The sequence below is a fragment of the Poecilia mexicana genome, unplaced genomic scaffold (assembly GCF_051168715.1).
Source record: "Poecilia mexicana isolate PSO_F unplaced genomic scaffold, ASM5116871v1 scaffold_13, whole genome shotgun sequence".
Lineage (NCBI taxonomy): Eukaryota > Metazoa > Chordata > Actinopteri > Cyprinodontiformes > Poeciliidae > Poecilia > Poecilia mexicana.
This window is the reverse complement of record NW_028263382.1, coordinates 20,704,400-20,724,256: the sequence shown is the minus strand read 5'-3', so window position 1 is coordinate 20,724,256 and position 19,857 is coordinate 20,704,400. Positions and strand designations below refer to the sequence as shown.

General features: G+C 43.9%; 1 protein-coding gene across 5 annotated transcripts in view; it reads right to left on the bottom strand.

The window, feature by feature from the left end:
- Positions 1-2,032: 2,032 nt before the first annotated feature.
- Positions 2,033-19,857, bottom strand: part of mecom (MDS1 and EVI1 complex locus) — a 100,882-nt gene continuing 83,057 nt past the window's right edge. For 2 of the 5 annotated variants that reach the window (XM_088011856.1, XM_088011857.1), the window contains exons 8-17: positions 16,232-17,624; positions 16,033-16,120; positions 14,639-14,665; positions 10,716-10,882; positions 10,473-10,550; positions 8,316-8,485; positions 7,140-7,284; positions 5,311-5,544; positions 4,836-5,034; positions 2,033-3,838 (exon numbers count right to left, since the gene is read on the bottom strand). In XM_088011856.1, the coding sequence (XP_087867982.1) occupies positions 3,704-3,838; positions 4,836-5,034; positions 5,311-5,544; positions 7,140-7,284; positions 8,316-8,485; positions 10,473-10,550; positions 10,716-10,882; positions 14,639-14,665; positions 16,033-16,120; positions 16,232-17,624 (2,636 nt within the window). In that variant the 3' untranslated portion in view covers positions 2,033-3,703. Of the gene's footprint in view, positions 3,839-4,835; positions 5,035-5,310; positions 5,545-7,139; positions 7,285-8,315; positions 8,486-10,472; positions 10,551-10,715; positions 10,883-14,638; positions 14,666-16,032; positions 16,124-16,231; positions 17,625-19,857 lie in introns of all 5 variants that reach the window. The other 3 variants (XM_088011858.1, XM_088011859.1, XM_088011855.1) reach the window with 2 other exon arrangements.

Sequence of the window (19,857 nt, the reverse complement as noted above, 5' to 3'; positions counted from 1 at the left end):
TGTGGATCTCCCAGGGACAATAAAATATTTCAAATTAAAAGCCATCATCTTTTTATTTGTGTCGTTTAGGAGTGGAGTGGTTTGAATCTTTACCTCACTGTATTGTCCTTTTATGTAAGAAAGTAAAGTTGTTGTTTGAAAACTGCGCTCTGTATTGGTTATCTTTATCTGTCATAAAAAAAAAAAATTGATAACCTGAAACATCCAACTGTGACAAAATAGGACAAAAATCTGTCGGGGAGCTTTTTTTTGCAGTGTTGTATGTTAACTCATGTCATAGCTACACATTGGATAAGGGACATGGTCATGGAGCAAATCTAGAGAACATTATTCATGCTGTATTTTGTGTCATTTGGACCACCGCAGTGCTCTTTTTATTGGTCTGGACAGACGATCAGTTTCACGTCTGCAAGCTATTGCCAGACTTCTTACTAAATCTAGTGACGACGCTCACATCACTCCAGTCTTGTAGCCTCCACACTGGCTCCCAGTGGATTTTCAAATTTGATTTGAAGTCCTTGTTCTCACCCACTGGGGTCTGAATGAGCAGCCCTCTGATTCGTCCACACTCTGCTACTTGTCACCTTTGACCCCGAGCCGGGAATCTTGTGGCTGTTCCTCGTACTCCGCTGCAAAATCAGGGATACGGGTTTGCGCCTCCCAACCTGTGGAGCGGCTTGCCCCCGCTGCAGCTTCGCTCTGCTGACTAACCAAGTGAAAACCGTGTTCTCCCATGCTTTCATGTCATGATTTTACTGCGGTTTCAAGCCTTGCTTTTATACTTTGTGTAACTTAACTGTCGTTTGGTTGCACAGTGCTTTGTGTGACGTTTGTGTCTGTGAAAAAGTGCTTTATAAATACACTTTAGTCACTTGTAAAACAAATGGCGAATTAAGCAATCACAAGAATAACCGAATGCATTTAGTTCTCCAGTGGTGAAGATGACTTGCTGAACTTCAAACCGAACATTAAAATGGACGAGAAAATGGGATGTGAGTGACTTTTAAAGACTAGTTCAAGCTGGTGGCCGGGGCTGGTTTGGTCTGAGGATTGTAGAAAGTGCTGATCTAGTGTGAATTTCACACAAAATATTTTCTCTGGCTTTTAAGGCAACTGTCTCCAAGAATAGACAATTATTTTCAGCCTTGTACTCGTGTGCTACTCCGTAAGGTTTCATTACATAAAATTCCTGCGGCTGTAACGTCGCTACCATGGAGAAAGTTCAGCTCAGCTTTGCGAGGCAAAATTAGTCCACAGGTGGCAAAACGCACGGTCAAAGGCAATATCCTCACCACTTCATTATGGCCATGACTTTCGGAATCGCCACCAATGATGAAGCTGACCTCATCGAAGCTGGGTGACCCAAACTGACCTCATCAGCATCGCCTGACCCTGTGTGACCTCGACAAAGCCGGACGCCGCGTTGAGCCCCGAAGGCCTTGAGAAAGCAACCCATCCATTAAGGTGCCAAGAGCACTGTAAACGTGGAGCGTCAGCACCAAGCATCTTCACTGACATGCCCAGTTTCTGCACCCCCACCCCCAAGTTGAGTGATTCGTCGGACAATAGGGCTCCTGCCCTCGCAGCCACAATGTCCGCCCACGTTGGCTGGCAGCAGCGACAAAGAAGGGGGGTTGGTTGGCCGGATGGGGAGGCCTGCTGCAGGAAGGGGACTCTTATTGAGTGTTTGAGCGATGAGCCAGGTCATCACATCTACCCACCTCATCCATCATGCCCCACAAATGGACACAAATAAAGAGGACGCATTCCTGCCTCAGCTCCCACTACCACATTCAAGCCCTCTGCCGCCTTTTCTCCGCTTCCCTCTCTAAATGTGAGCCAAGGCCTTGAGGAAAAGAAAGAGGAGCAGAGTTCAGGGTCTCCCTCGCTCCTGGAGGCCATGGGAGCGCCAGGAGAAAAAGCCAGGTGGTATTCTGACTCATGCCTCCAGTTTGGGCCAAAATGATGGGCTGCCATGGAGCTGTAAGACAATGAAAAGGAAAAAAAAGAAGAGGACTAAACAGAAAACAAGTCAATCTACACTGTATTCTTTTATTTTCTTAGTTGTTCCTCCCACAGTATTGAGTTGAAATGCATAACAGTTACATTGTAGAAAGCATTAAAACAAAGTACCTCAACTTGCTGATTAATTTTTAAAATCGATTATAAACAATCAAAAAGCACAAAAACAAAAAAAGAAGTCTGGTCCCTCAAAACGGGAGAATAAACAAAAGTATTCTGTTATTTACCATAAGTTTGGCACGAGGAATTAACATGAACCGAACATCACACAAGCTTTGCAGACGATCATAGAAAATGTCAGATACGGATCTTTACAGACCATCCATGCGCTTCGGATCGAATTAAACCTGATTGTTTGTCCTTTAAACAGTTTGATTTTTTTTTTCCTTTTTTTTCAACTGAATCATAAAAAAAAAAAAAAAAAACTAAACAAAATCTATTAATTGACTGGTTTAATTAGTACAGTAAGGAGTGAACTGCATTTTTAATACTATGCGGCAATCAAACGTAATCTACAAGCCCCACGACTGGGGATCAGGATTGGCCCGGGGTGGGAATCTCCCTCTTTCTCCTGGGCTAAGAGCAGTGCTATTCAGTAAACAAACTACAGTTTGCCAAGAAATAAATACAATTCTCAAAAATACAACAGCAAATAACAACAACACCGACCAAATAAAAAACAAAACAAATGATTGTCTAAAAAAAACAAAAAAAAAAAAAAGAAAGACACATGAAAATGGAGTTGCTAACAACTAGCATTCAGTCTATTTAGTGGTATTGTCGGTCGGCTAGGATGAATTCAAGAAGTTTTTGAAAAAAAAAAAGACGTATGCCCTTTACAGAATGACAATTATCGTCAGCACTGGCTACTTATCTCAGTAAATAACAAAAACAAGGAAAAGTACAAAACAAAACATCGTTTCTTCTCTTACACTAAAAAGACAATCTATTTATATCCGTTCACACATAGCGCAGGTGGGCAGGATGGGGCGCTGCTCGAAACTCGCATACAGTGCTGTGATTGTACAGACACACGCAGTCACAGACACACAAACAGGAGGACTGGCCTTATTTCAGTTGAGCTCATTTTCATGTGTTTCTCGCAGATGCTTCGTCAATATTCAAGTGCTGATCTTGCCGTCTGAACGAGGAGCAGCTTTCAATCCCAAAAGTCGAACGTCTGCGGATCTCTGTGGGGGTGAAACTTGACTTGGCGTTCTTGCTCTTTTGCTTTACACGCAACGAAACATGCTACGCTGAAACCGACTCTCAAGAATGTTCCCCGGATGCGCTCGAGCATCGACAACGCCAGCAAAATCCGTGTTATTCGTCTGCATCAGCGGCCTTTTTGCTGTGCAAAACAGAGAAACTCTGAAGAATAAATACAGACTTGTATTACTTTAGTGTCATCTTTTTTTTGTTTGTTTGTTTTTTTAACCGCAACTTAGTTGTTGTTGTTATTGTGAAAACAAAAAAATAATAATTTTAACTTTTTGTATTTGCCAAAGGGTTTTGTGTGGTTACAGTGACCCTGCTTTGTGTTTAAGGCAGTCAGATGGGTCATGGTTCTGCTCAGCAGTCACTCTGTGGACGGTCTGGGACCCTCTGATAGCCTCTGTGGCGGGACGCCCGCTGCCGTAATCAGGTCAGGGGTTGTGGAACGCAACGGTGTTAGGCGTCATCATACGTGGCTGAGGGACTGGATGGCACTGGATTCAGCCGCAGCCCGTGCCAGACTGTGCCACATGGTGGCCGGGGTGTGGGGGGCGGAGTGGAGAGAGTCCTTTTCGGCCAGAGACAACATCATGGCATACGCCTGAGGGAACAGAAGAGGGACGCAGAGCTTGATTATGGTGATTCGTGCAGGGGAGGCAAACAAAAGGACATAATTACTGGCACTCCTGGTGAAGATATGAGAAAAAGCCTTGAAGTGAGTTTTTGTTTTGGCGACTTGGTAACCCCGACGTACCACTCTGTTGGTACGTCATTTTATTGGCTCTCGTGGCCTTTTTTGGAGACAAGAAATTAGGTTGTGAGAGAGAGGGGGGGGGGCATGTCAGAGGTCATTGCACCGGGACTCAAACCCATCGAGAACTAAGGACTCTGTCCATGGGTCGCACACTTTACCCCTGCGTCACCCAACTACATCACTTTTCATGTGGCAACACTGTTTCATCTTGTTTTTCCCCAACATTTCAGAAGTAGTAGTTCATCTGAAAGCTCAACCCCCTTTTAGCTTTTAGCTAAATTGATCAGACAGAGTGACAGGCAGCTGTTAGCTGGAGCCACTCCAAACACAGATACACACACAAATACATGCAAACAACGCTGCAGGTAACTACATAAAGTATATGTATAATTTGTGGTTATGACTGAAAAGAAATAAAACTCATCTAACATACCTATTGTCCTTAAAGCTGCAGTATATAACCTTTATAAAAATGTGTTGTTGTTTTTTTCTTGCATATTTGTTGAATCTGTCACCATGTTGTGATATGTCATGGAGATTACATATTGCAGCTTTAATATTAATTAAAAGTTTTTCTTATTTCTGGTTTACATCGCATCAAATGCATCTTAATAAGAATTGCTTTGTCTGGAAAGACATATCAAAAATAGCATTTCTTAATGTTTTGATTGTTATTCCTTACTAAATATGAGGTAGAATTTCTTTTTTTTTTTTAATAATGTTTCAGTCTGAGAGTAAACAAATGCAATACAGGAAGTATTCATGTTTAAGCATTTAGCACATCTTTACCAGGAATGCCAGAAGAAATGGAGGGTTGGGGGAGAACTGGAGATGTTCCTCATACCTGAGACTTGGATTTCCTAAAGAGCGGCTGTTTGACTGCCTTGGCGAGTGATGGGGAGGCGAAGGATCCATCGTCCTCATCTCCATCTCCGTCTCCATCTCTGTCACTCAGCTCGCTCTCCTCCATTTTGCGCAGATCCGAGAAACGGTGGATCTGATCCAAAGCTGAGAAGCTGCTCTGTTCCTCCTCATGTGAATACCTGGAAGTTAGGAAAAGGCAATAGGATAGAATAGAATTAAATGCCATTGCAAATATTAAATATAAGATTTAAGAGTGCTTCCACAAGCACAAATGTTCAATCAAGGAGCCACTAAAATCAGACAGCAAAGTATTCATTCGATATTGGAGCAGTGTAACACAATAAATTAATGAAGTGTGTAAAAAATATTTTTAAAAAATTGTCTAAAATATAAAAAAATTAAAAAAGGCTTTCAAGAGACATCTTAATAGGTGGATGCTCTCATGTAACATTTACCTCCTCGGAGAGGTTTTGCAGCTGAGGTTTAAGTTGCTGGGCTCACTGAAGTCCATTTCATCGTCGCCGACGCTGCTGGGATGCACCTTGACGTCTGTCTTCGGAGGACTGTTCCTCGGCTCCTCCGCTTCTTCCTCCTCAGCATCCAGGTCTTCCGCTTCCTCATCTTCCAGGTCACGTGATCCGTGGCTGGGCATCAGGGGTTTCCCCTCCTCCAGCAGGCCTCCGTTTAGCCTGTGGATTAGGATCATTCACAGAACAATAACTATAAATCCCATCTATACTGTTGGTCTTTTTTGTTTTGTAAAAGAAAGTAAGTACAGAAAGCTTTGCGTGCTGTCGTGGGTCCTTCAGTTTAAACCGTAAACTGTGGACGCCACGAGAATAACAAAGCAAGAAGTGGAGGATCTGCAGCCGAGCAAAGCCGGAATCCAGTTTGTCATCAAGCTTTTGGGGCCCCTTTGGGCACAGCAGCGCTGGGCTGATCACTGGGGCACTTAAATGGAGTGCTCTGCCTCTCTCTTTGTTTATTTTCTCTACTATCTCGTATTCATCTAATAGGCCAAATATTTAGCTGACAGCCCCATTTGCTGGGAGAGTTATGAGAGAGCTGCCAACCGGCCTACTCCTCTATCCCCGAAGAGGGAGAGGGGGCCAGCTATCCAAACTGCTGGAGTCTTAATCTGTCCCTCTGTCTCAGCACCACAGGAAACCACCATTTGGCAAATCATCTGGAACCACATTAAGACTGATTCACTAATTACACTCTAGGACATCTCTCGTCAGCTTGCAAAAATGCCATTTCTTTGCACAAAGGCTTCAGAGAAAAAACACTGAGAAGTGAACAATGAGAATATCGGAAGGCTAACACAACCCAACAGTACAAGAGAGAAGGGGGAAAAAATGGGATACCTGAACTGGATTTGTCTGAAAAAAAAAAGGGGCTAATATTACAAATGAGAAAAATTGTGGACTGATAGTCATCAGCAGCGGATGCGGTTGTTCTTCCAACGCAGCTCCAGCTTAGAACGGTGCACTGTCAGGGCAGTGTTCGTGCCGTCCCGAGCTTGCACAGCTGCAAGAAGGAGCTAACTCCAAAGAAGAGAGCGAGAACTCTGTGATTAAGAAAACAGATTCGCTAATTACGCTTTCAAACGTGGTAATTTGCTGAGGATAAAGTATCTATCAGGAGCAGTCAGGAGCACTGCAGTTTGAAAGGAAACACAGGCCGACCCTTTGACCCCACCCCCATCTACACTTTTCCTGTAGGCAGACATGTTGGTTCCAGATGTGGCGGACTAGCTGCTGCAGCTTCCCCTCACCCTCTACCCCCGCCACCATTTCTTCTCCATTCTTCTCCAGTTCCCCTCCTGATAGCTTACCACCCGGTCCGGCTCTCACAGGCCTTATCCGCGATCTCCAATCTGTGATCCCACCAATGTGAGACATGGAAAAACAAACGGAGCGACCCTCCTAACTGCTTTCTGATCTAATCGCCACAACAAGAACCAATTTGCATAACGCTCGGACATTTTTGCACACACAAAGATATCTTTCCTTCCCTGTGGCCGAATGGCAAGCAGTATTAAAAGCTCAACAGGAATTCCAAAATCCGGGATTTTACTATCACAGATGATTGGTCTCTCATTAGGAGCCCTAAAAGTAGTGTGGTTAATAACAGAGACTGAGAGTAAAAAAAATAAATAAATAAGCATAAACAGGCTGATAAGAGGTAACATATTAAAGCTACTTGAGTAGTACATTAATTAAAAAAAGAGCTTCAGTGTAGATGCAGATCTGACAAAGGGAACACGGGAAGCTGTGCTTACCCTTCTTCAGAGGGGTCTGGTGATGTCTGGTTCTGACTTGCGCTGCTAATAAAATTTCTTATTTCATTGAAATAGGAGTCTTCTTTGTCGTCCAATATGGCACTGCTGCTGTCCAACTCCGACTGCGGGGACGACATTGCAGTTCCTGCAGAAAAACACGAAAAAGCTAAAATATCGGTTTTATTGGATGATAAACCTCTTCTTCAGTTTTTTTCTTTTTTTTCTTGTCCTGTCTCCTCTGGGGTTGCCATAAGCTTGGTTCCCACAGCATGGCGCTGCCACCACTATGTGTGTAAAATAGGGTGTGTGTAGGGTGTAAAAGCAGTGCTGTTTTTGCAAAATAAAGTTCAGTTTTGGTTTTGGTGAGACCTCAACTAATCTCACGCGAACAGAGCTCTGTGAGACGCTCAAACTGTGAGATATCGATTTGAAACGTAACTCTCCACTAACTGGCACTGACCTTTCTGCTATGTTTCTTGGTTTTCTAAATGCCGTTCCTCCATTAATGTTCGCTAACAGAACAGCTGGGTTCATGCTGAGATTGTTAACATGACAAAACGAGGAAGTGTTTCAAAATTTGAATACTTTTCCAAGGCGCTGTGTGCATCCTCATTTATTACTCCGTTGTGAAATATTATCTGTTCGTATCACGCCATATATCAGTTTGGCAGTATTCCTGCTGCTTAGGCTCAGTTGACATCACTGGTAGATGCAGAACTGTGGTAGAAACCAAATTCCTTTAATCTAATCAGTTAGAAAATATACTGTCTCATGCGCAAAAGGAAAAGCTTAGCTAATAAATACATTTGTATTTGATAGTACATTAGGCATGATTAAGTGGCCGCCTCCCCTGCTGATGTTGGCTGCTGACCAGTTGTCACCACTCGTTCTGCTGATTCAGAATGACGCAACCGAACAAACTTGTGAGCTGTGATATGCTGATGAAAGCAGTTCATTGTAAAAAAAAAAATAAAAAATAAAAAAAATAATTAAATATCCAGAGCCAATTTATGCAGGGGAGACGATGGATGGAAGATTTACTTTTATTCTCCTGCACAGAATCATTTATGAGTCTTAAAAGCAAGCAAATCAGCTTTATTTCACAAAACACATAAATTGGAGGGGATTTGGAAAGAGGAGACTTCTGTGTGAAGATCCGTATGGTTCGGGGCTCACCTGACAGGTGGCCGTTTTCATGCTTTTTGAGGTGGCGGTCAAGGTTGGTCTGCTGGCCGAAGCAGCGGTCGCACAGGTGGCACTTGAAGGGCTTCTCCTTGTTGTGAATGTTGCGAATGTGCCGCTGCAGGTTGGAGGAGATGCTGAAGGAGCGGTCGCAGTATTTACACCTGCACAGAGAGCGGATAAAAGAAGAAAAAAAAAAAAAAAACGTTCAACAATAAACAGCGACGTAGGAGGAGATGGATAATGAAGCTGGCGTTTATTTCTGTGGGAAACAGAACTGAAATCGGTAACGCCGGACACACCAGCGCACACACACATGCCGAGTCCCCCAGCCTCACACATGATGGAAGAGCCTGTTTAAGGTGAAACAGCTCTGCTCTCTTATCTCCAGCCAGCGCAATAAAGCTGCATTCTTCTCTCACAAAATAAGCACGCAACAGATTTGGTTCAAGCCCTGCAAAATTAGGGGCTCCTGCCAAGTTTCTTCATGCAAAATTATACGAGAAGATTACATCTTTTTTTTTTTTTTTTTTTGCTGGTGGAATTAGCTCGCTCTCTTGGCTGTCCCTCAGGAACCCTCCTGGTTATCTCCACACAAGAGAGAAAAAAAAAAGGAATTACAATAAACAGCGGTGATCTTTTTAATGGCATGCCAGCACGTAGAGTTGTGGGCTATCAGGCTGGGGCAGGAAAGGCCTACATCTGTCTTACTCTCTCCCCTGTGGTCAATAGGCCTCCTCCAAACTTTGGGCCAACATTCTTCCACCTTGGTAACTACAAAGCTGGATAACTTCAGCAAGGTTGTATTCATTATCCAAATGCAGCTGATGTGCAAAAGTGAATTTCTGCGTGCGCAATGAAATGGACACAAAACAAAGTGAGAAAAATTAGTTTTAAGGACCACAGTAACATAAATGACGGGGTCTGGGGGGGGGGGCTCCTTAATGTCATGACGACCCCCTTGGACAGCAAGGAAGTCTCACTTGTATCCAAAGCCTGCAGCTTGCTTTGAGTCTGGCCTCATAACTGCAAGAGAAATGACCACAGCTGCTAAGTCTGGACTTCTCATCTCCCCCGATTTTCAACAAACGTCTCCTCACCACTACCCCTCCCCACCTCCACCCCCTGTCCCCCTTGCCCCAGCCCTCCTCCACCCCACAGTTCTGTCACCAAAGCAACAGTTATCATTTTTCATTGGGTAAATTATTTAGCAGTGGGATAATTATTCCAAGCTTATGGCATAGGAAAACACACATAAACTCCGTTCAAACTGTGGTCTGGTAATCCCTGGGAAAACGTCTGCGTCTTGCTAACAAATTACCTTTTTTTTTTTTTTTTTTTTGTACTTTTTATTTATTGTTCGAACTGAAATTTGCTGCTTTCTTTTGCAGAAGAGGAAATGTTAGATTCCCTATTTCAGATTTGAGTTAATGTGTTTTTGTGCAAACACAATTCTCGATTAGAGAGAGAAAACCCCCCCAGCTAGGTTAGTTTCATAAAGTGCAGAAAGACAAATGGAGATGGAGAAGCTAGCACAAAGTATTCAAAGCACAACACAAATCTTTATTACTCTAATGTAGAGACAGCATCCAACACTAAGTCACACTGTTTTCTTTTTTGTTAATCGGCTGAACAGAGCTCTGCGAGGGCCTCAGTTATAGCTTCTTTATATTATTTATATCATATAAGTTTATTATTTCTTCAATGTCAGTCTGACATTAAGAATATTACGTTTTTCAGCATGAAATAAATTAATACAAATAGAGCACTACATGTTTACAGACAGCTTAACCAAATCTCCAAGTCATTTCAAAATGATATATTTTTTGATAGCACCCAGGAAAGCTTGTTTTTTTTGTTTGTTTTTTTTGTTTGTTTTTTTTTTCCTTTTGACAAAGATACATATATTTTTATTTGTTTAGACAAAGTTTGCTGTTCCAGTTAGGGCTCTGAAAGTAAGCAGACGATGGGAGGGAGAAAACTGTAAGTTATTTTTGTACAAAAGATAAACGTTGCAACTTAATTTTGTGGTCTTCTTTGAAAATCCCTCCGCTCTCTGAGGCCTTCTGCCTCTGAGATTCCTAGTGTGCTTATGCCTTGGGCCGACTCTACAACAGGAAAAGGCTTGTAGAGTTTATAGAGCAGGATTACCTGTAAGGCTGCTCTCCAGTATGAGTCCTGAGATGGCGAGTCAGGTTGGCAGAACGAGGGAATATTTTTCCACAGTATCTACAAAACAGTTACATTCATTTGCAGTGCTTAACATATGCAATCTTAAGTGTTTTTTTTTTTTTTTTTTTTTTTTAAAAACAAAAACAAAAAACAAATGTACATTTCCGTGCTCGGAGGAAATAAATAATCAAACAGCTCTTATCAGATCAGTACCAGAGTTACCTGCATGTGTAGCGCTCCTTGCCCTTGCGCAACAGTGTCTCTGGAAGAGTGGAGGGCGGAGCTCTGAAGTCGAACATGGACGGGACGGAGCGCAGCAGTTCTCCTGTCTCCGGCTTCAAGGAGCCAAATGTCTCCAGCTTCTCTGCCATGCTCTCGATGGCCGTCATCTGCAGAGACAGGCGATTTGGGAGGACGTGAGGGGCTGATTCACATTGTTGAATCCGATTGCAACATCCAACCAAACGTACACAGCAAAATGTAGCACCCAATATAGTGTAACAGCAGGCTTAGTGGAAATGATACGGAATATACAGCTTCATTATATTTTTATGTGCCATGTAATTCTTGTACCAAAGACAAAAAAGCCATTACAGAATTGTGAGACGCCTAAAACTTTCTGAATGACTCCTGGCGGCTCATTTACAGATTTGTTTACGTCGTTGACTGATGCGTGTTGTTTACAGGCGTCATACAAGTTGAATAGAAGCGAAACAGGTATTGGGTGCATTTTTATCGTGACATTCATCAATGATTCATGCATCGCAAGGTGAAACAGCTGATATGGGGCATGACAAGTGGATCTGACACTGATTCATAACTTTTCTGCAACAAACACATGTCATCTTCCCATTGATGATCAGCAGCAAGCAGCTGTGCAAATCTAAATGTTAAATGCAGCCAACAAATAATCATAAAGCATGCATGCAATAAATACACACACACACACACACACACACACACACGCACGCACAGGGGATTACAGACTACAGCCAATCTACTAATGAAACTGAACATTTACTTTCATCAGAACTCTCCAAGGAAATGTGTGCTGGGTAGATGCACATGAGCAGAAAAAAAAAAAAAAAGCTCTGGTGGTCTTAGTTGATTAACTGCCTGGAAATGTGCACAAAACGGAAACTATACGTATGTGTGTGAGAAAGAGGAATGTGTCTGTAATGTGTTTTTATGTGCGTCTATTTATATGAGTAAAGAGCATGTACGCTGTATGTGAGGGCGATTCTACCAGCTCAGTGCACATCTGTGCGTTTTCAGGTAGGCCTGCGTAACGCTGCCCTAACGTATGTCCGTGCGTGTGTGTGTGTGTGTGTGTGTGTGTGTGGGGGTGTGTGTGTGTGTGTGTGTTTTGTACGTGTGTGGCAGAGGAGTGATTCATGTCCACTGCTGGGCTGTAAACCATTCTGTGCACAATGTGGGCAGACAGCACATTCGTCAATATGAAAGATGTTGACATTACTGATCAAGGGCCAGACACGGGTAATAATGATATCGCTGTGCTGAGAGGGGCGGGATGTTGGGGAGGAGAGGGGGTCTGCAGGGGGGGAGCGAGAGGTGGGGGTCTCAGTAGGCCGCAGGGCCTGTCAGACCATCGTAGACACACGCACACATGCACACACACAAAGTTTTTCTTTTTTTTTTTTCCCCCTCCGTCTTTTAAAGGGCCCACACAAATTTGCATTATTTTACGTGTATTGAATTTTCAGCCTGTTTCGTCTTCTTATTTCAATAAGGGGACAAATCAGTGTTGATTCAGGTCCTCCACCGGAGCCCTGCTCCGACTCTGACATTCCATCTCCCGCTTTCACCCCCTGTCACTCTCAGGCTTCTCGCCAAGAATGACAAGACAGGGAGAGAAGAAACAGAGGATGAAAACCGGAGAAGAAGAATATGATGGAGGACTTGATGATTACAGGAGGGGGGGAGGGAGGAGGAATGCAACAGGAAAGAAGAAAGAAGAAGAAGGAAGAAAAAAAAAAGAACATGCAAACGAGGCAGTGAAGGGTCTGGAAGAAAGAGAGGAACTGATGGTTGATGGATGGCGCCGAAGTTCAGAGTTGGGAGCAAGTGATTAAGAGTGACGGCCGAGTGTAAAGTTCCTGCCGCAGCCGTCGACGGTCCCACCGAGGGAGGATGTGGAGTGTCAGGACTGTTTGATTATGAATATGCCAGCGTTACGCGGCATGAATCAAAGTGCGACAGAGAGAAAGCCAGAGCGAGCTCAACGGAGATTAAATGCTTTCACATCTTTCCTGGAAATACAATGTGTATCTCGTTGGGCTTGTTTCAGAAAACTGCGAAGAAGTCAGTTTGCCTGCCTCCCTTGATGAGAATCCATAAATCTCGGGAACACTAGGGCCTCTACGGCTGTCGGCGGTATCGTGTTTGTCCGATAAGACTTTTCTTTGAGCTCACTCTCGGCTCCATCTACTGGGGAATTCGGAACGGTTTCCAAACTGTTTTTATTTTTTTTATTTTTTTAGTACTGATCTCTGCCAGGATTTTCAAATGTAAGAGTTTATGTGTTTCACATAAAACACGAGTATTGCTGTGCCTTAATTTTCTGCTATTGGTAAATAATTTACAGGTTTTCTTAGCTAGATTGTACAAAATCAGTCTAAGGAATCTCCCACGGAGTCTGTTATGCATGTAAGTTAGTTCGATAAGGTCACTGTTTGACCACCTACATCTCTGTGCGAGACACCGACACGAACCCACCCACGCTTTTGGGCGATCGTAAACACAAACGCATACCTCCCGAAACTCCCTGTCTTTTCCCGAGAGGGAGCACGAATGTGTCTGTGAAGTTGCTTGTTGCTATAGTGTCGCTCTGGGACCAGCACTTGATTGGCTATCTTCAGATGTCAGTGATGCTGTTAGGGCCTTAATTAGCGAGATGCATTCTCAATTGTTGATCTTTATCGGGAACCAGATGTGTGGAGGGAGGGGTCTGCCCTCCCCCGCCCCACACACACACACACACCCAGCCCAACAGAATCCCAGAGAGACTGTTACCCGTTCTCTAATGCAGTAAAGACACACCCCAATCCCACCAACCACTACACACACACACACACACACACACACACACACACGCACACACACAAACAAGGACACCTTGCATTTATCCCTCCCATCCACTCATGTAGGGAAAAAAAGAGAAAAATCCCTCTTCATTCACCAGCTAAGCAAACACATGTTAAGAGCTGTTAGATGGAGAGGGTGTAACTCAGCTGGAAATTCCCTCTTTAAAATGTTCCACGTTAATTAGAGTAGAGAGTGAATGTAAAGATGTTACTTCAAATAAATAAAGCATGCTCAGTTACAGTGTCTTGCAAAAGCACTTTATGTCCTTTATTGTATGATGTAATTGACTTACATATATAGTAATAAATAATAGAGCATATGGTTATGTAACGGAGAGAACAAGAAAAATTATTCTTGAAAATTTTAACAGAGAAAAAGATCTGAAACGTGTGGCTTGCATTTCTATTCAGCCTGCCAAGTCAAAACCCAGCAGAGTTTTTTGTTTTGTTGTTTTTGCTGTGACTCTGATGGACTTTTCTGTCCCAGCTAAAATAAAACGTGCCTGCAGCATGATGCTGCCAATGCATCGCTGTTGAAATGAAATCTGACGCCCATTTGGACCCAAAAAAGTTTCATTGTGGTTTAATCGAACCAGAGCAAATTCAGCGTTTGTTCTCAACCAAGCCTCTAAAGCCTTGGCTAGTCTGGTCTTTAATTAGAAATATCACACTGATAGGGTTGAATATATTATAAAATAAAATAATATATTAATGTGCTATTTTGTCTTAGTCTACCACATAGAATATTAAAAGTAAAAAAAGGGTTAAAAAGCGATGTAAGGTAAAAAAATTTCAATGTTCGTGAATACTTTAGAAAGGTGCTGTACATGCAACATAATATCACGCAATTAAATATGCGTGATGAGAATCGTAGCGATATATCAGACAGCGATTCAATTTTGTGCTCTGCTCGTGTGCGACCGTGACAGGCTGAAAGCCATGCAAATGTCCTTGTGTAAACTCTTATTCAGCCCATGCATGAGTTATGATTCAGGGTTTGACTGGTAGAGGAACAGCACTCCAGGTCAAAAAGGAACTTACCCAAGTTCTCTGATCTGGCAAACGAAACTGAGGGGCGGAAGAGAGGGAGAAAAAAAAAAAGAAGGCAGTCAGAACCAAGACGTGGTGGATGAATCAACACATATTACTACAGAGAGGAAGGAGGAATCTTGGTGCAATTAACTCTGAATGAGCAATGGAGTGTCTGTCTCTTGTGTTATGGCAGCGGCTTGCCTAGAGAGACTAATAGTTTCCAACACGTTCTGGTGTTCAATAAGCTCATTATGGGAGGTTACAATTCCAACTGCAGAATATAATCTAACCCAGTATTGGCTCGCAGTAAAATTTCCTGCCAGGAAATAATGAGATGAATCACTCAAGGTTTTGAAAAGTATCCCCAGTCCCCTAAGTTTTGCAAACTCTATTTTAACATGCTGCTCACAACTGAGTCAGGTGACCGATACTGCACCCACACTAAAGTCTACAGGAGAACCTCTCGCCTAGTCTGGCTTAGACCTATGCAAGTCTGGCGTTTGTGGGAATGATTTGTGTGTCCAGACATCATAAAGTCATAAAGATGGCCTAAGCACTCTGTTAGTGTTTCTACTGATAGGACACCTCATTAGGGCGTGTGGGACGACCATGTGGCTGCTGCAGGCTGGGCCATGCCGCAGTCTGGACAGGAGACATAAATCAGACAAATGAAACAGCCTGTAAAAACCAGACCTGAAACGGCCTGAAAAAAGGGAAGGGAAGAGAGAGAGAGAGAGAAAAAAAAAAGTCATACGCCTGAGAAAGTGGTGTTTTCACTTTCCGACGGACCGTTCTCACCCGCAGGGTAAGATTGAACAAATGAACGCCAAAGCGACGTGTCATATACCCACACACAGGCACACACACTGGAGTACATACGCAGACACGAGCCTTCTGTGGAGCCTCACACTGAAAGTGCTGGCACAGCGAAGGCAGGGGCAGAAATCACTGCTTTAAGAGCATATCATTTTTTTTATATTGTAATCAAAGACACATTACGAGAAGATGTGTCACAATGTGGCCTTTCTTTGTGCCACATCTGGTTTAGATAGTCAACAATGGGCTTAAAAGGCAGTAGCTTGTATAAAACTGGGGGTGCATACTTATCCTCATTAATTCTGTTTGGCCAGCCCGGGACACCCATTGCGAATAGGAGCCTCTCAGAAAAAAAAAAAAAAATCATAATATTCACAGACAGGGTCAGCGCCACATTGCCCTCTCATCTATAAACCTGGTTTCCCAGAGTCTAAGATTCAAGCTGTAGTGTGGCTAAAGTCACCCAGGATTTAGTTGACTTAATCAAATTCATCTGAATTCCTGTCATTTCAAAACACAACCTATAGGGAGGAGCACAAATACCCTCTTTGCCCTACGTTGCCCAAGCTCCTACAGTCACAACTTACTTGTGGATGGAAGAGGAAGCCTGGAGTTGGCCGCATGTACTTGTCTTTCAGAGTCTCAAACGGATCGCTCATTCTCCTCTTCTCAACCCTGCTAATAGTAGATTTCTATCAGCTCGTGTTGACTGCACAGCCATGAACAGAAGTGCCCGTCTTCGCTCGTGCAATATGCAATTAATGGAGATACTGGGAATAACAATACCTGTAGATAGGGTCCATGAAAAAAGGGGTGGGCCTGGCATGCTGTAAGGAGGTGTCTGCTTTAGGAGCGTCCACTGCTCTCTTCTCCTCTTCAAAGCTCTTGTTCTTCCTGGTCTCCTCCTGACACGGAATCTGTCCGCGGCCCCGGGAGCCCAGGCTCAGATCGAGAGGCTGGTCCTGGCCAGTAACGTTTGTGGCATCGGTTTTGGTGGGAACAAACAGGGACAGTTTGCCCTCCTTTCGCTTGGTAGTGAGGTCAAATGGTGACTCAGATGACTTGCTCTGAGCCTTCTTGCAGTCATCTCCTGGCGACTGTGGCTCACCCTTCACGCCTGTTGGTCTGAGGTCCCTGTCTGGCAAGGGGTAAACTGGTGGAGAGAAAGTCGGGAAGAAAGGCAGTGGAAACATAGAGGGGTAGGGCAGAGACCCAACCTTCTTGTCCTGCAAGCCAGCCAGCCCAGCTGAGCCAAAATATTTCTCTGCAATAGAGGCAATGGCCTTAATAGAGTCATTTACAGCCCCTGTTACAGCCGTGTGCTCGTCTAGTGACGACTGTATGAGGGACTGGCCTGGAAAGCCTTTAGCAGTACTGCTCCCTATCAAGCTGGGACTTTGAGGGTCTCTCTCAGTGGCCTTTCTCCTTGGACCTTTGCCATTTTCTCGAGCAACTCCCCTCTCCTTCTCACTGTCCATGTCGCTTTCGAGTTCAGAGCCCGTTGTGCTCTCCAGATCACTCCCACTCGGCGTGCTGACGTCGTCCACGTCGCTGCTTTCAGACTGGTCACTTTGCTTGTTCTGCTGCTTTGCGGACACCGAGGAGCCCTGATTGGGAAGATCTGAGTCTTGCATGTCGTTTCCAGGTGAACTGCCATTTTTGCACAGCGCTTTCAACAGTTCTTGAGACTCCAGAGCTCCAGGGCTCGGAGGAAGCAAAGGACTTTTGCTTAGTTCCACACCAGGCCCTGTAACAGGTGCATGAGCCGTGTGTCTGACAGGAGCGGAGGTGGCAGGAATGAGCTGTGGCCGGTGATATAGTCCAGAAGGAAACAAGCCGGGGAAGCTGAAAGGAAATGCCGGGGCTGCAGGGAAAGTAAGCCCACTATGGTGGCGGCTTGCGCCGAAGTAATCAGCAAGTCCAGCGCTGCTGTGACCGAGTGTGAGAGCCGATTTGTCTAAGCCGGGGGTACCAGGGAGTGGTAAGCCCTGCGCAAACAACCCCCCTGCTGTGAAGTGATTCTTTCCTTCACAGAAGCGCCGATGTTTGTTGAGGGACGAGGTGGTGCTGAACATTTGCCCACAGTCCTTGCATTTTATCTGTGTGCGACAGTCAGCATGCATGCGTTTGTGCCGGCAAAGGTTAGAGAACTGGGTATAGGACTTGTGGCATACCTCACCTGCAGGGACACAGAGACAGATGGAGAATGCATTAATGCCCATGACACACTGAACCAAAAACACTAGTGTGGAAAAGATAACATGTCTTCATATCTCTAATTAATATCCATTAGAATGGCTAAGTGCGGGGAGGAGGAAACACCGTTAGTGCTTATGCTCATTTTCCCATCACTGTGACTTTTTGGTCTCCAGCAAACAAAATGAAAAGGTGTGTCCAGATCCTGGCATTGTGAGGGAATCTGCTTGCTTGATGATATGAGTCAGTCACTGCCACTCATCACCTGCACATCAAACCAGATTCCCAGGAATCTTCTGGCCCATTGTCCTCCCAGGGACGCTCCCAAGGAGTCCACACAAACACTCACACGTAGACACTCATATGGACAGGCAGGCACATTCACAGAATATTCTCATAACACAAAAGAAATGAAATCACACACACACACACACACACACACACGCACACACACACACGCACACACCCACGCACGCAGGCATGTAGACGTAAAGATACACACTTTCTCAGCCGCATGCAGTACAATGGCTCTATTTTAAGTCCGTAAAGGAAGCAGAGTTGAATGAATCCTATCCTGCAGTCCAGTTCCCAGGGACAGGTCTCACGTCCTCTGCTGCCTCTCTTCCCTCACCCCCCTCCGGGCCTCTTGAGTCAGCCCCTCGGCCCCCTCACCTTGTCCCCATGCCTCAGGCCATGTCATCCTGCGCTTAGTGACCTTCCCACAGTCAATCGGGCCGTCACTCTGTCTTGGCACTGGCGTACAGTAACAACACCCGATCCAAAAACAAACCAAAGTTTGATTTTATCTGTCATCACTATTAATATGTCAGCCTTATCTGTGTTTGACATATTATTGGATATCGGAAGAGTTGAAAAAGACATGTTTATATTGTTTTCCGTTTTCTTTTTTGTCAGTTTTGAGATGCATTTCGGTCCTAGTTGTCTGCTTCCACGCAATAGGATTCTTTGTAGATGCGTTGTTCAGACTATTAATAAGAATTTGATTGTTGGAGGCATGTGTATATGTGTGTGATTGATCTAGCTCAGACTGGTATTGGATGTTGAAATAGAGGTAAGGGAAATATTTTATGGCTCAGTCTCCAATTAGACCTCTGCATACTTTGGATGTCTTCCAGGCAAGAGAGGCAAATGAAAGAGATGGAGAGGAAGAGCAGTATTTGGGGAAACACATTCACATAAACAGTCTTTTGAGGACTCAATAGATCCAGAGAACTGGAGCAAATGTGCTTTAAAGAGCTTTTTTTTTTTTTTTTTAAGAAGGAACGCTTTATGTCATTAGTATGAAGTGCCCAAGTAGTCAAAATGCCAAAAACATTTTGAACAAAACGACAATTTGTCACTTCCTCTGCTCATAATCTTTCTTTTTATTTTTTTGACTGATTTTCACCATATTTTGATTTTTGATTGTTTGCACATTTTTCTACAATTGTAAAAAATCTCTCTCGCCGAGCAACATTACAGGCACAGACAATAAAGACTATATCACAAAAAACATTCTAGTCTGGCAGATGGCTAAGTGCACTTTGAACCACGACTTAGCTGTAGCTCCTGCCCTGCAGCAGACATGGCCACTGAGGTAGTCAGGTTCCTTTAGCTCAAGCTGAAAAGTCAGAGAAGCTATAAAGTGTGTGTTTAACAAGCAGGGCTACGGGGGCCTGGACAAACTTTAACACAAGTCTCCTGATCATGAATCATAAATAATGTGACATTTATCGACACACACAGCTCACACGCATTACACACGGAACGTGATATCTGATCCATAGCTTAAGTGACGTAATCAGCCGTTATCAAACCGAGGGCCGATCATGTAAACACATTCGGGAGAGACGAAGTAATAGAGTAATAGAGAGTTGAGTGCTTCCGTCTCACAGAAAAGTGTTAAGACACACACGTCCTCGACACATCGCGTGCACCGAGACGCAAACAGAGTCCTGTGAATGTACAGAACTTCTTTCCAAAACACATACATGTCCTTCAACGGCAGTCAGTCAAACAAACATCTTACAGACACACACATGATCTTGTCCAGACAGCTGTCACATTTCTCTGTCTTTTTTTTTTTTTTTTTTTTTAACAGAGCCATTAGTTGTTTTTAAACCTGCATATTTCCTGCTGATTACAGCAAATGGACTATTCGCAGGGCTGTACATGTGGTTGCTATTTATGAGGAATGGTGAACATGGAGGAGGCAG